The 15,307-nt window shown below is 35.2% G+C and overlaps 2 protein-coding genes across 2 annotated transcripts; one reads left to right on the top strand and one right to left on the bottom strand.

Annotated features, from left to right (window-relative positions):
• Nucleotides 1–7,789: 7,789 nt before the first annotated feature.
• On the top strand, nt 7,790–12,928 carry LOC130820521 (protein trichome berefringence-like 7). Its single transcript, XM_057685926.1, has 5 exons — nt 7,790–8,003; nt 8,208–9,301; nt 10,341–10,499; nt 11,185–11,464; nt 11,994–12,928. The coding sequence occupies exons 2-4, from the start codon at nt 8,484–8,486 to the stop codon at nt 11,462–11,464; spliced, it is 1,257 nt and encodes a 418-aa protein (XP_057541909.1). The 5' UTR covers nt 7,790–8,003; nt 8,208–8,483; the 3' UTR covers nt 11,994–12,928.
• On the bottom strand, nt 11,506–15,081 carry LOC130821578 (glycine-rich protein 5-like). The gene is made up of 3 exons (XM_057687367.1): nt 14,469–15,081; nt 13,278–13,381; nt 11,506–11,658 (listed from the first exon to the last, which is right to left on the bottom strand). The coding sequence occupies exons 1-3, from the start codon at nt 15,079–15,081 to the stop codon at nt 11,506–11,508; spliced, it is 870 nt and encodes a 289-aa protein (XP_057543350.1).
• Nucleotides 15,082–15,307: the final 226 nt, after the last annotated feature.

The following is a 15,307-nucleotide window of genomic DNA, read 5'->3' as shown; positions in this document are numbered from 1 at the left end:
ATATTTTAGTTTTTGATATAAAAAATATCCTAATATTTTTATGACTCCTCATTTCTTTTTGATGAAAGTAAAAAAGGGGGAGAAATATTTCGGTTGTAATAAGTTTTACTTATGCTTTGTATGCACTATATAATGCTTAGCTTAATTAGGTTCATATTCATATGCCTATTTTATGTTCATACTTTACATTGCTTGCTTTACATTGACATGTTTTAGGCTTAGTTCATGTGATTAGTTCCTATGTTGTTCTTGATACTCATATACTTAGTTGTGCTTAATCATTCTAGCGATGTTCATGATGATTTGCATGTCATTGGTTTGATAACTTTGTATGAAATATGGTTGGTTACTTGATTAATAGTAAACTATGATTAATAAGTAAATTATTGCATGTGTTATTGGTCGACATACACATATTGAATGCTTTATCATGATCAATGATTATTACTATTCTGTTTTAAGACAGAGTTCGAAGTTTTGAAAAATTACTTTTTTATACTTAGTATTGAAATTGCGTGAATTAAAAATTTGTTTAAGTAATTTTTCTTATCATGGTTAAACCTTTTATACTTAGTAATATGAATTAGGAAACTATGGTTTTGACTTTCATCAAGGGGGAATTGAAGACTCAACTCCTTTAAGTGATGATATTCAAAACTCATATTAAATTAATCAATAAAATAAGTAAATTACATTTAGTTGATTATGAAGACTCAACTCTCTTAAATAATGATAAAGGGAATTTGAAGACTCAATTCTCTTAAATAATGATAATTCAAAACACATATTGATTAAACAAATAAATTAAGTAATTACATTTAGTTGTTTAAGTAAGTCTAAAATCATATTTGATATACATTTGATAAGTGGTATATATATTTAAGTTCGAAGATGTTGGAATATGCTTAAAGAACTTAAGTTTATCTTAAAGTTGATTTTATAAGTCTTGAAATACGTTTTAAAGTCTTGAAGATAATTACGTTTATAATTAGGTTAATTCGTAATTATATTAGAAATATTTTAATAGGTCAAGGTTCATTAAAATTAATTTTGATATTATTTGAAATTAAGTTTGAATATTTTATTACACGTTTTATCTTAAACGTTTAAATATTTTATATTTGAACTTGAATTTAAATATGTGCTTAAATTAATTTGATGATTAAATATAGTACAAGGTACACTTGTTTTGCTAATTTTAGTACACGGCTATAATTGTATTTAAATTAGTTGTTAAAGAGTTTTCTAGTAATAAGATGATATTTGAATTAACACTAAAAATAGAAAATGACTATTTGAATTAATACTAAAAATAGGAATTAATTTGAATGATTATTTAAACGTTGATAAATCTGGTTTGTGCTTAGTTTTCATTATCTTGTATGCGTACTAACGTGGCAGCATAGCATTGGATATTAAAGACAAATTACAACACACAATGACGAAATTATTTTAGCTGTCAGTACACGTTAGTTTGAAGTTAAGCTCAAGGTCTTGAAGACAGGCGCAGAATGACCAGGTCAACAGAAAATAACGAAAAGGAGCCTTTTTGTTTTCCAAGATGTGTTGAGGCGTAACACTATACATATGAGGCTTCATTTCAGAATTAAGGATACATCTCTATGCACCTCTTCTTACAACTTTCTCTCTTGACTTGAAATTTAGAAATTCTCTAAGTGTTTAAAGAGTTGTAATTCTTAGTTCATCTAACTCTTACATTTGTAATAGGCTTAAGAGTTTTAAAAAGAGTTAGATTAAGTTTAATACGCCTAACCAAGAATACTTTTCAAAGTGTTCAACTTGTGAATCTCTATTGTGAGATTTGGGATTTGCTTTTATTAAAAGGACTTGTAATACGGTTCTTCAAGGGGAAGAACGTGGTGTGAGGAGATAGTGAGATCTTCTTGTTTGTATTAAAGTCAGATTAATAAAAGGCGTTGAAATCCTACGGGTTGAAAGAGAACCCATAGGCGGGGAGTAGGTTGGTTAGAACCGAACCTCGTTAACATATCGTGTGTTATACTTTAAAGTTTATTTTCCGCACATACGTTATTGTTTACGAATTGACTCAAAACTGTTCCAGAAAACATTTTTGATAGACTCCTCAAACTCTTGAGACAAGTTTCCAAACAAAATTTTAAATAGCCCAAACTCTCTATTCACCCTCCTCTAGAGAGTATTCAACCTCCTATTAACTTTCAAATTAATAAGTCAAAAATCATATTGAATAGTAAATTGTTTTAAATGATGTTTTAATTAAAATATGTTTAGTCTAAAAATTACTTAAGTCTTGTGTTTTAAAGTTAAATAAATTAGACTAAGTATTATTCATGATTTGACTATACGGTTTTAGTTTTGCATCAAATTGAATTATTTGCAACATTAAGAAAATCAATTTACTTAGTTAACGAAACTATTTTGTGCTAGATATAGACCTTCCTAATCGAGTTCCTAAGACTAGGGATTTGTTGTCTAGCATCCCTACATTAAAGCACAAGGTAGTTTTTAGAATGTTCTAAAGTCTTTGTTATAAAACATGTATAAGTCTAAAAATGGAACAATCTAACTTGAGTCAAATTGAGTTAAATTGAACTTAAAAGAATAATTGTAATATCACTTGGTTGTTGCCATTATTAGAACTAACTTGACAGGCATAAGTCATAACGAAGCTAAAAATTGCTAAACGCGTTTTGGCCAAGAAGTCCAAAGGAGCGTATAAGTAACTTGTAGTCCAAGGCTTTGAAAGTCAATCCCAACGTAACCATAAGTGAGATAAATAAGTAGATGAAGCTTATTGTTCACAACGGCTACATGAGGGGGCGTCCTATATATTGAAGCTTCGTTAAAACTTTGAAGAATACAATTACATACTCCTATCAAATTTTTCTTAAAGTTTAAAAAGAGTTGTAATCATATTCTTCATTAGTTTTCTAATTCTCATAATTGTAATAGGTTTTAGAGTTTCAAGAAAGTTAGATTAGTTTTGTAATTTTAGTTACTCCTCTTGTCTAGAATACTTTTGTAAGTATTCGGTTTGTTTTCTCATTTGTGAGATTGGGTTTTGATCTTTTATCAAAGGAACTTATAGATTGTTCTTCGAGGGGAAGAACGTGGTGAGAGGAGATAGATAGATCTTCTTATAGTGATCTAGGTTCTAGTAATAAAAGAGGTTGAATAAGGGTTGGAAAGGAAACCATAGGCGGGGAGTAGGCTATTAATAGCTAAACCTTGATAACAAACCGTTTGTCTGGTCTACATTTTAACTCCGCATTTAAGTTTTAGATTTGTTATTCGACCTAAGAATAGTTTTCATCAAACTGTTTAAAATGACTCACAAGCACTTGAGCTAACAGTAAGCGCAAAATTTTAAACGGGCACACTCTATATATACCACATGCTCTAGAGAGTAATCAATCTCCTATCAACCTTCACTGAGCATTCTCAAATCTAGGTATGTGAAAGAGGGCGATTAAGAGGAATTTAGCGACTGCCTCTTTCACTTTGGCAAGATACATCTTCTTACTATCTTCTTTTTCTTCGTACTCACCATTAACTTGACCATTTATCGGCTTTGGTATTTAGTGGAATTTAGTGATACCAGCTTTGGAATCTCGGTAAGGTAATTCTTCAATTAAAGCTTCTTTAGCTTCTAAATCCCATTTAAAATTCACTTGTTTTAAAATTTGGAAAAATACGGAACATCTATCGGCGAACTTAGACACAAATCAACTTAGAGCTGCGATACAACCAGTCAGGCGTTGTACTTACTTGTTTTCTCTTGGTAACTTCATTGCTAGAACTGCTTGAATTTCATCCGAATTTGTCTCAATAACCCTATCATCAAATAGAAAGTCGAGGCATTTTCCCCCAATAACTATGAATACACATTTGTCGGGGTTGAGAAGCATCCCATTAGCCCTCAATGTTTTACAAGTTTCCTCCAAGTCCGCGTCATTATCTGTGACGTTTTTGTTTTTGGCGATCATATCATCGACATAAACTTCTAAATCCCGACTGATTTGATTCTTGAAAATTTTGTTAACAATCCTTTGATAAGTGGCCCCTGCATTCTTGAGGCCGAATGGCAAGACCATATAGCAATACATTCTTATCAGAGTGATAAAGGCTGTGTGGGGTTGATTTTCCGCAGATAGGGGTATTTAGTATCCTGCATTGGCATCCATAAAGCTTAACAGTGTGTGACCTACCGTGGAGTCGGCTAGCTTTTCAATCTTCGGCAAAGGGCAGTCGTCTTTGAGGTAGGCCTTATTCATATTGGTAAAATCTGCGCACATTCTCCATTTGCTCGAAGGCTTCTTTATTAAGACCACATTCACTAGCCTATCTGAGTACTAGCATTCTCGTATAAACCTGGCCTTCAGTAATTTTTCCACTTCATCTTTAGTCGCTTGCACTCTCTCGGCGCCTTGATGCCTCAACTTTTGTATGACCAACTTGAATCCTGGCTTTCTAAGTAATGAGAGGCTACCTCGGGTAGGATCCCCATCATTTCTTTCATAGTTTATGCGAAATACATCACGGTATCTCCTTATTACGGTTAATAATTCTTCCCTAACTTCCTTGGCAAGACTTCGTCCTATGTGTATCTTCTTGTCATCCTACCATACCATAACTTCTTCAAAACCCTGCTCCACAAGCTGGGGCTGTGTTGATATTCAAAATCCTTCATCTCTTATGTGGACGATCAATTTGGCTTGCTCTATTTTTCTTTTCTTGTTATCGGCTTTTCAGCTTCATATTCAGATCCCATCTTCAAAGCTTTAATTTGACATTCACGAGCTATTTTTTGATCCCCATACAAGAGTTCGACTTTACCATCATCCTTCTCGTACTGAATCACCAGTTGGTGTGTTAAGATCACAACCTTGCTTTTGTTGATGAGTGGAAGATCCATGATGATGTTGTTGGGGAACTTGATGTCGACCATGGTAAAGCTAACATGCAGGGTTCGGCCATTTCCTTTCACTCCAAATCAGATTGGCAGAATAATGGTTCCCGATGAGCTAACTCGGCTCCCTCCAAATCCAACCAAGCGTGTCTTGAGCTTTTCTAAGTGTTTCGGTCCATATTCCAGTTACTTTAAAAAATTTATTGTTATGAAATTAGCGGAACTTCCTGTGTCCACAAGGACCCTCCTTACACACATAAGGACGAACTTAAGAGTAAGGACAACGGGTTTTGAGTGAGGGTGTTGGATAAGCTAACCAAATTTATTAATGAATATCGTTTTTGGACTGTCTATTATCTGTTTCTTTGCGTTGCTCATGCAACTTAGCATGTGAATGATATTTCAACAAATCGGTTGGTAGAATGATATTCCAGATATCCTCCTAATATCATATGAATGATTCCCTCTGTTGCTTCAGATTGTTCATTGTTCCTGCTGGAGTGTCTTTCATTTCTTCTGCGATTGTCATCAGAGCGACCATGTGGTCTGTTTTCATCTCTTCTAAAAAAAACGATCCAATTTGCCCTTATTAACCAATTTGTCCAACACTTTCTTCGGTTCACGACATTGCGACAACGTGTGTTCGTCTTGTTTGTGTTATTCACACCATAAATCCATGTTCCTTCTATTTTTGATGTAGATACTCTAGGGAGTGTCTTTCATTATGGAGTAGAAATATCCTTGCGGCTTTTGTTAAATCACACGTCATTTCCTCCATTCTTAATTCATTCGACTCATAGGCCAACTAAGTCTACATTGGACTTCTCCCTACTGTAAGAGTCTGAGTTACGCCGGTTAAGAGTTTTTTTCCTGCGATTTTGAGACTGATTTATTCTTTTTCTTTATCAAATCAAGAGAGGTGCATATACTGGAAGCTTTTATGAACCGTTGTATAATATTCATGGCATCTGAATAAGTGGAGATGTCATGCTCAAGAAATTCCCAGTTCAATTTCGATGTTCTCAAGCCATTTATTAACGTAGGGACCGTGGTAGCATCTGTTGCCGCCGAGATCAATAGAACTTCTTCATGGAACCTTTGTATGTAAGACTTGAATAATTCTCCTTCTTTTTGTATTACGGACATCAGGTGGAGGTTGGACTTTCTTTGCCCTTTAGATGCCACAAAGTGATCCAAAGAAAAAGACTTTAGGGTAGTGACATTGTCAACATTGCCGAGTGGAAGGGCAATATACCAATTTACGACTAGTCCTAAAAAGTTTTGGGAAAAAACTTACACAACATTGCCTCACAAGTAGTGCTCACAGACATATAGGCCCTGTATGATGCAATATGTTCTGCGGGATCATTAGATCCGTAAAATGTTTTGATCGCGGGCACTTTCATCTTATTCCGGTTAGTAACAGATAATATTCGGGCTGACAAGGGTGTTTTAAATATTACTGGTGCCGAAAAGGGCCTCCTCTAGACGCTTCCTATTTGAGGGGGTTGTGGTTCGACTCTTCTTCTTCAACTTAGATTCTCTCCCTTTTCTCTCGGAGTTGAGCATAGTTCAAGCATCTTCCAATTCTTTTTGCTTTCTTCGGTTAATTATGTGCCTGGCATCGAGCTTTGAATTTTCAGGGGCCCAGCTAGGGTCTTAGTTCAACGGATGTTCGAGAATCCGGTTAGGATTCAAGGTGGAGATAACCCGCTGTCGGCGACTCCACATGGTCAGCTGCTAGGACACATGGTCATCGGTATGTCTTCGATTCTAAGTTGTTTCTTGACTATTAGCAATGTCTTCGACTTGTCTTCATACTGGCTGATTAACATTTGATTGTGGAACCTGCAGAAGAGTTGGCAAGGTCCAAATAGCTTGTTGGAGGGATTCCTGGCATCTGGCCATGATGGAAGTAGCAAAGGCATACAAGTCCTGCCTAGTGATAAAGTTGATAAACGAGTTTGGATACGAGGTGGGATCCTGGTCATGGACTGAATTAGCCGAATGTTGTTGTTCAGACTGCCTGGTGTTGGCTCGGGTGTTTCTTTTGGAGTTCATATGGCTTTTAGTTATGTTTCTAAATGTAAGGTGTAATTTTCCCCATAGATGGCGCCAAATGTTTCTGCTAAGAAACTTGTATCAAACTGATTTAAAAGGGGAAGGTCTTGATCAAGAGAATCTTGGTCCTTGTAATCCAAATTTGAGTAAATGGATTAAGTTAATGACTTGCAAAAAAATCGGAGTTACTTGTACGGAGGCTACTTTCCATAAAATCTTCTATGACGCTCAAGTTAGTTATCAAAATAAGAAATGATTATTGAATGCTAGAGTAGTTGAGAGGATTAGGGTTGGCATGCTTACCTTGACTTGATAATAAATGAGGGTATTTATAATGCAATAACTTCTCTGATTTAGGTCATTTAGAGGTATTTTGGTATTTTCACCTCTGAAGGTGGGCCTAAAAAAGCCCTAATAAGTTTTTCACGACTTTATATTTGTTAACTTGACCCATTATCCTAAGGATCCTTTGACCCCATCACAACTAATATTTCAAACTATGTCTATAAGTTTCATTCTAACTCCGCCCAAATCGCATTTATAATTGATTGAACTTAAAAATTTTAAATTATAGCCTCTTCATATATCATTTCTAACAAAACTCAAAACATATTAGTGTTATTTAGTTCAATTTTTTGGTACGAAGAGGCTTGCCCTATTCAATACTCCTATAAGAAACATAAATTAAAAACCTTTTATGGGATTTTTTTTTTGTGAGGAAAATTTGTTTGAATAACCCCATGAAAATAGAAAAAATTTTAATCATTGAAATAATCTTTTAAAATAATATCCTTATATAACCCATAAATTTTAATGGTATAGTATCTTTTTCTGGGTTGGCAACATCTAACAACTCCATTAGTTTAAGTAAAATATATACTCTGGTTGCCAGTCTCTGTCTCTAGAGCCTGCTTCCACCGATCTCTATGAAATCTTACTTATTTCCAATCCAAATCACTTACCCTCAAACATCAAATCTTTCCTTATTTCTGAATCATTTGATGCTCACAATCAGTTCCCAAGCTTATAACAAGTAAGCATTTCTTTAAATAACAATGCTTTTATGAACTATCATTCTATTATTTTGATTCTGTATTACTTTAATGGTGCTCTTTTGCTTATCTACATGAGTTCGTTGTTGGGTATAGTCTAACTTTTTCATTCTTGCTTTTTGAGTTTTTTTTGAGCTTCTTGAAATTCATATTTATGTACTGTTTTGATTGCTTTCTGTTCGCAGTTGTTCTTTACATCTATTTTGGTGGTTTGAAATTTGAACATTGAAGATTTTCATGCAATAGAAGTTTAATTGCTGATGCGATTTGAGTTTTGGTTAAATGGGTATGTGGAGTTTGATGTTTTAAAGTAGTAATTTGTGATTTGAATGGTGATGAAATGGTAGTAGGAATCTGGGTGGAGTTAGATAGTGATTTGAGATTGGAATGAAGAGCTTTTTGAACTCTTTGGTTTTGATAATGTGCTCTTCTGTTGAGTATTTTTGTGCCTTTTTTAGATCATGAAAATTTTGAGTAGGAACACATCTTCTAGTAAGAGTACTTCTAATGGGAAGAATGCTGCTCCCATTCGTAGTCCAAGGGTTATTCTCCATAGAAACATCTCGAATGGACTTCGTCGAGATAATCTGGCATCCAGGAATCTGCTTATTCTTATCTACATTGGACCCTTGATTATCTTTTGCTTAGGAATAACTTGTGGGTATCTCTATATTTTCCCTAATCTTGAGCAAGCATTTTATCAAGATGCGGCTTCCTCGAGAGTGTGTGATTTCTTTGATGGGAGTTGGGTATTGGATGATAGGTATCCTCTATACAACTCTTCTGAGTGTCCTTTTACTGAACAAGGTTTCAATTGCTTGGATAATGGGAGGAAGGATAAAAATTACCTTAAATGGAGATGGAAGCCTAAAAATTGCGATATTCCGATATTCAATGCTTCAAGGACATTGAAAAGGCTTCAAGGTAAAAGGATTGTGTTCGTAGGAGATTCTATGAGTAGGACACAATGGGAGTCTCTTGTATGCCTGCTTATGACCGGAGTGGAAGACAAGAGAAGTGTTTATGAAGTTAAGGGACGGAACATTACGAAAACCACAAGACACTTGGCTGTTCGCTTTCGTTCCTTGAACTTATCCGTGGAGTTCTACCGCTCAGTGTTCCTGGTCCAACCAGGTATGGTACCGAAGCATTCGCCAAAGAGAGTCAAGTCAACGCTCAAGCTAGACGTATTGGATGATATTAGTAAGGAATGGGTTGATTCTGATGCTTTAATATTTAATTCAGGACATTGGTGGATACCATCGAAATTATATGAAGCGTAAGTCCCCTGGTGTTTGTACAAGAATTTGAACTTTATTTCATTTTTCCTGCAAGATTATTTATTCCTTTTGCAAAAGATGTCATAAATTTTTCATGATAGGATGTGTTCTATACTCACTTAGAATATCATTGATCATCATTTTGTCATGCACCTGACCCTTGTAAATGTTACATCGACAATTTTTCTTTAAAATCAATAATCTAGGAGTTTTGATATATGCTATCTCATATATCTAGGCTCATAGAAAGTGATAGGTAGTAAGTTTACTGGAAAGATTAATTTCCTTTACATATTTAAGTGTATCAATTTGAATAAAAATTTATGGATCATTTACATTTTTATAGTGACAGACAACTGGCTTTGGGAAAGCAATCAATCCACTATTTTCTATTTCATTTCTTTGAAGGGTTTAGGTGGAATTGTGGATACAGTTTAGGTTGTGCAAGAAATTCTCTTTTTAGTTATCTGTAGGGTAGTTGCAGATCGAGTTGAGCTAAATATTTTCTTTGTCATAGCTAACTGGTGTAAAATAGCATAAGTACTACAGCGGTTGTGCCTCTGAGCCGTGACTCTGATGTATCAGAATTGTCAGCTCTGTGCTCCTCCATTAATGGTGTCTCATGTAATTGAAATGCATGACTTGGACACCATGAAAACACTGGGATTCAGGTTGGTATGGAGTATATCAATGACACTTTCATGACACTTCTTACTTGTTAGCCATAAGAGTAAGACATAACATTCTATGCCTCCCCTCACCGTTCAAAGATGCTACCAGAAAATGGTGGTTTGTATTATTGTGAAGTACATAATTACTGGAAACACATTAAAGAAACTGTTTTCATTCCTCATTCTAGGCGTGCCAAAATAACTCAAGTTGGCACACTTACAGTCAGATCGTAGTTTTTTTCTGTAATGGGTTTGTATTTGCTAACTTTTATTAGAAAATGCTGACTATTGAGTTTCGTTTGATGTGGTTTATATATTTTTTTTTCCTTTCGAAGTACTAAAATCGCCTATATTCTCTCTCTAACAGGGGTTGCTATTTTCAGTTAGGTGGTTCACTGAAGCTTGGGGAATCAATTACTTCTGCCTACAAAAAAGCTATGTCCACCTGGGCTTCTTGGGTGGAAGCTTTAGTGAATTCAAATAAAACGCATGTTTTCTTCCGTACTTTTGAACCATCTCACTGGAGGTAATCTGAACAAATCCCCAAGCATCTTTAATTACCTTATCACAATGCGCTACACTAATATCGTGTCTTCACATCGATGTATATATTTATTTTAAGGAAAATAATATTAATAATCCTAACTTTTGTCCATCATTTCAAAATAAACCCAACTATTTGTCAACTATGTTGTAGTAACATTATTTTAATAATCGAAATGATGCTTTTTACTAAGAAAAAATTGGGAGTAATTTGAAAAGCAAAACAAAGTATGCATTATTAAGAGAAGGTTACCCCAATAGTATGAATTATTTTGATTTAATCATTAATAAGGCTTATTTTAAGACAATGCACAAAAGTTCGGATTATTAATATCAACTTTTCCCTTTTTTTAATGGTGCTAAAAGTTAGAAATCTGTTGCTATTTGTTACTGTAAATTTTAGTATCTTTCTGACTCCATCTTTTACTATAATAGATTATCTTAAGTACTGCTTTTTCTGGTCTATCCTCACCATTCCTTAATCTTTGTCAGTCCCTCGTGTTGCAAATTCATGACAGATGTGTTTTCTTGCTGTTATAACTCAAAAGATTCACGGGCATGAATGCATTTACTTCATATCTGTATAGATTTTAAATTCTTCAAAATGACTTCACTCATGAAAGTATACTCGCGCAAATTGTTCCTAATTCCCTGCTTGTTTGCACCAGTAAACAGTCCAGGACACATTGCAAGGTGATTCAAGTTCCAGAATCAGATGATGATAATATTCAACAGAGCCCATTCTCAGATATTGTAACTGATATAGTAAAGAGGATGAACATTCCTGTCACTATGTTGCAGATCACTTCCATGTCGGCTTCTAGGGGTGATGCACATGTTGGTAACTGGAGTGACCATAAATCTTTTACCGACTGTAGCCACTGGTGTCTGCCTGGAGTACCTGACTTTTGGAATGAAATTTTACTACATTACCTTTTCTTGCACTAGGTAATTCCTAACAATTATATTAGAATAATGTCATTGTTGCATTAATCTTCATTATATTGCATCTTACATGTGGCTTCTTTAGCCCCTTTTCTTACAACAACGCCAAACCTTAATATCAAAAGATTGGGGTCGTTGTCATGAACCAATAGATCGATGGTCTTCATGATTTCTTCTTCTCCATTCATTTCAATTTTCTACCATCTCAAATTGTAAGTCTAAATCCAATGCATATTGTTTTCCAACCCTACAGGCCTTTCTCATACTCTTTTAAGTCCCCTGAATTCCTTCTTTCTATCTTCCTTACCGTTTCAATAACACCCGATCTTCGCACATTACGCACCCATGTTAAACGTTTTTTCTTTTTTCTTCTCCTCAATATTTGCGATTCTTAAGCATTTTCTTCCATATTCGTTTCAATAAATGACATTCAGTTTACTCGTGTTACGGATTCATTGAGATGAGGCAGTTCAAGTTGAATTTCTTTGAGCTTTGCTCCTTCGATAAAGATTACTTGTCCTCTTTTTGATAGGGCTGGTATAACTTGAAGAAGTGACGACAATTGTATCGGTATGAAATTCAAGTTTTTTTCTTCTGTTGTGCGATTTGTGTGCATGATGAGTAGCATTGAGTTTAAGAGATTCGTCAATGTATTCTTTCGTCCACATTGAATCATCTGTTGTATGTAGAGAATTGTGAAAATTATTTGTTCATCTGCAAAGAATGTGAAAGTTCCAAAATTATTTGATTTTTGCTCTTCAGAATACATTTCTGCACTAAAAAAATGCTTGCATTGATCAACATTTTTGAAGGTCAAGGAAACGAGAAAATGAAATTCAATATTTCTGAATGTTTGAGATACAAATTTAAAACAATTGTATGTCTAGTAAATGTGTTAAAGTGAAAGGCTTAAGGATGTGTTTTGATGAAGAACAAGTCAAGAACACAAGAAAAACCGAGCAACAATAGTTAAGAACAAGAAGTAAAATTAACCGCATTCCTTTAGTCCTCTCTTTTCAAAGAGTACGTGTATGGATTGTTTGTTACCTTTCTTTATCCAAATGTTGTTTTCGAGCGGAAGGGATAATGATGATTTTGTTTCATAATTTACTGTAAAAAATATTATTTATTTAATTAATCATAACTCTAAGAACGTTTGTTAGATGTTGCCTGAAACTTTTAGTAACTAATTTTAAACAGGAAAAGAAATATAATTCTCCAACATTTGACAATTACTGTCCAATGTTTTAGCAAAATATTTGACTAAGAATAGTTTACAATAGATTATACATGCCAAAATTGGAAATTTGACATTTCAAAAATCTTAGCAATACCTTTTACCAACTAATTTTCACACTTAAACCCTATTTATTAGGGATGCAGGCGGGGTGGGTCTAATAGGAGACCCGCCCCATTGAGGCGGGGATGGGTCCCGGTTTGATAGGTCATGGGGTGGGTACGGGCATAAAATTCATACCCACCGCGGGGATGGGGATGGGGATGGGGATGGGTTTTAGGTGAAACCCGCCCCATCCCCGCCACGCCCCGCCCCAGTAAACAAATTTTTTAAAAAATTTATTTTCAAATTTCTGGAATTCTTTAAAGTATTTTCAAATTTTTTTAAAACTTTTTAAAAATCCCGGTTTATATTGTTTAAAAAAAAAATTCTGAAAACCCTAAATTTCAAAATCCTTTATTTTTTTGATTTTGTTTTATGCCCTGTTTATATCTGGGTAATTTGTGGGATTATATTCAATATGCTAAACAAAAGGATCAATTTTCGCATAAAATTGAAAAGGTAAGTAAAAAAACTTACAAAAATGGCAGAATAAGAAACTTGAGAGATGAATTTGGGAATTCCAAAGCCACGAGGGGCAGAACCAGCAATGTCATAAGCAAGAGTGAAAGGTGAAAGAACAACTTTAATGGGGAATTCAAAAATAATTGAAAATAAATATGTGACACAGATGGGTATTAAGCGGGTATTTGACGGGTGGTGAGGCGGGTAAAATGGGTATTAGACGGGGATGGATACCCAAATGGGGATGGGGATGGGAATGGTATTAGGTACAAACCCATCGGGGCGGAGACGGGAAAAAAAATTATACCCGCCGCGGGGATGGGGATTGATTTACCAGATGCAGATGGGGATGGGAATGGTAACGCCAATACCCGCCCCGCCCCGCCCCGCCCTGTTTACATCCCTACTATTTATTCATGTTGTTACAATAATATTTAATAAAAATAAATATAATAAGACAAAATAGTCAGTCCAATAAAACTAAGTTTAATCAAACAAAAGTTAAGTAATACAAAAGAAAATGATAACAATGAGCAAAAGTAACTTTCAAAATAAAAATAACTTAATATTATTCCTTTTTTTTAAAAGTAACTTTATATTATTAATAAAGATGGGTTAATTGTATTAAATTATAAAAACAAAACAAGATCACAATATAGATAATTATAATTATGTATTGTTGACATGCTTATAAAATTCTAAAAAAAATCAAAAATTTTGTGTTAAAATGAGTGATCTTGGTTGTGAGTGACCTTTTAGTTTTAAGCTATTTAGTTATCAATGATAAAAGTGGTTTCTTATCTAAAGGTGTAAAATCTCACAAAGAATCAATTCAAAAAGATTCCCTACGTTCAATTAGGAATTTGTTTGGTTTTTTAGGGTTAATTTAAGCAATAAATAACATAATAGTACTTAGTATACTCATAATGAAAGAAAGACATATTAAGTGTTTTGAAATGCAAACATGACAACTCTCAAAACCTTGAATTGGAAGGCAAATCTCTCAAAACTTAGAAGTTCATTCAACCTCAAACTCAAAGCAACTCAAACACCCACCAAGTATATATATGTCAAATGTGAATGTATGTATGCAAACAACCCATCAACTACTCAATTCTGAATCTCCCTAACTAAAACTTCTACAGTCAATTTCCATGGCCCAATCTCAAAATGTTAATTTTCCATTTTTCCCTTTTCCTCCACCACATTCTTTTCCGCTCCCGCCAAATCTTCCACCTCCATTTAATCCCTTTTTCCCACCAAAGCCAATCACACCTCCATCACCTACAAAACCCTTGAACCCTCCTCCAACACCAATACCAAAACCACCTCCATCACCTGCAAAGCCCTCAACTCCTCCTCCATCACCGATACCTAAACCGTCTCCTTCACCAACAAAGCCCTTGAATCCCCCTCCAACACCGAAACCTAAACCTCCTCCTTCACCAACGAAGCCATCAAATCCCCCCCCAACACCGAAACCTAAACCACCTCCTTCCCCGACAAAGCCCTCAAATCCTCCTCCAACACCGAAACCTAAACCACCTCCTTCTCCGTCCAAGCCCTCAAACCCTCCTCCATCACCAAAACCCAAACCACCTCCATCACCAGTAAAACCTTCAACGCCTCCTCCAAGACCACCCCCACACCCATTGCCTCCACCAACACCAGCAATAAAACCACCACCTCCACATGCCCCAACTCCACCATTGCCACCACCTCCTACTCCTGGGCACCATGCTACCATCATTATTGTTTTCGTGTCCCTTGGAGGGCTTTTCTTTTTGGCATTCCTTGCTGCAGCATTGTTCTGCTTCATGAAGAAGAGACGAAAGAGAGTGATCAAGAAGACCGATGACATAACCTTTGATGAACGGATGCGCATACATGAAACTGCTGTGCCCGGTCCACATGGTGAGCAAGCTGTCCTTGTAACCTTAGAAGAGGACATTCACGCTCATGAAACTAAAACAAAGGATGAAATAGTGGGAGGAACTTCTCATTCATGGACTGCACATCATCCCCAGTCGCATGAACTAGCCGCA

This window comes from Amaranthus tricolor, chromosome 8 (genome assembly GCF_026212465.1).
Source record: "Amaranthus tricolor cultivar Red isolate AtriRed21 chromosome 8, ASM2621246v1, whole genome shotgun sequence".
NCBI lineage: Eukaryota > Viridiplantae > Streptophyta > Magnoliopsida > Caryophyllales > Amaranthaceae > Amaranthus > Amaranthus tricolor.
The sequence above is the reverse complement of the archived record's forward strand: the minus strand, read 5'-3'. Positions and strand labels throughout refer to the sequence as shown.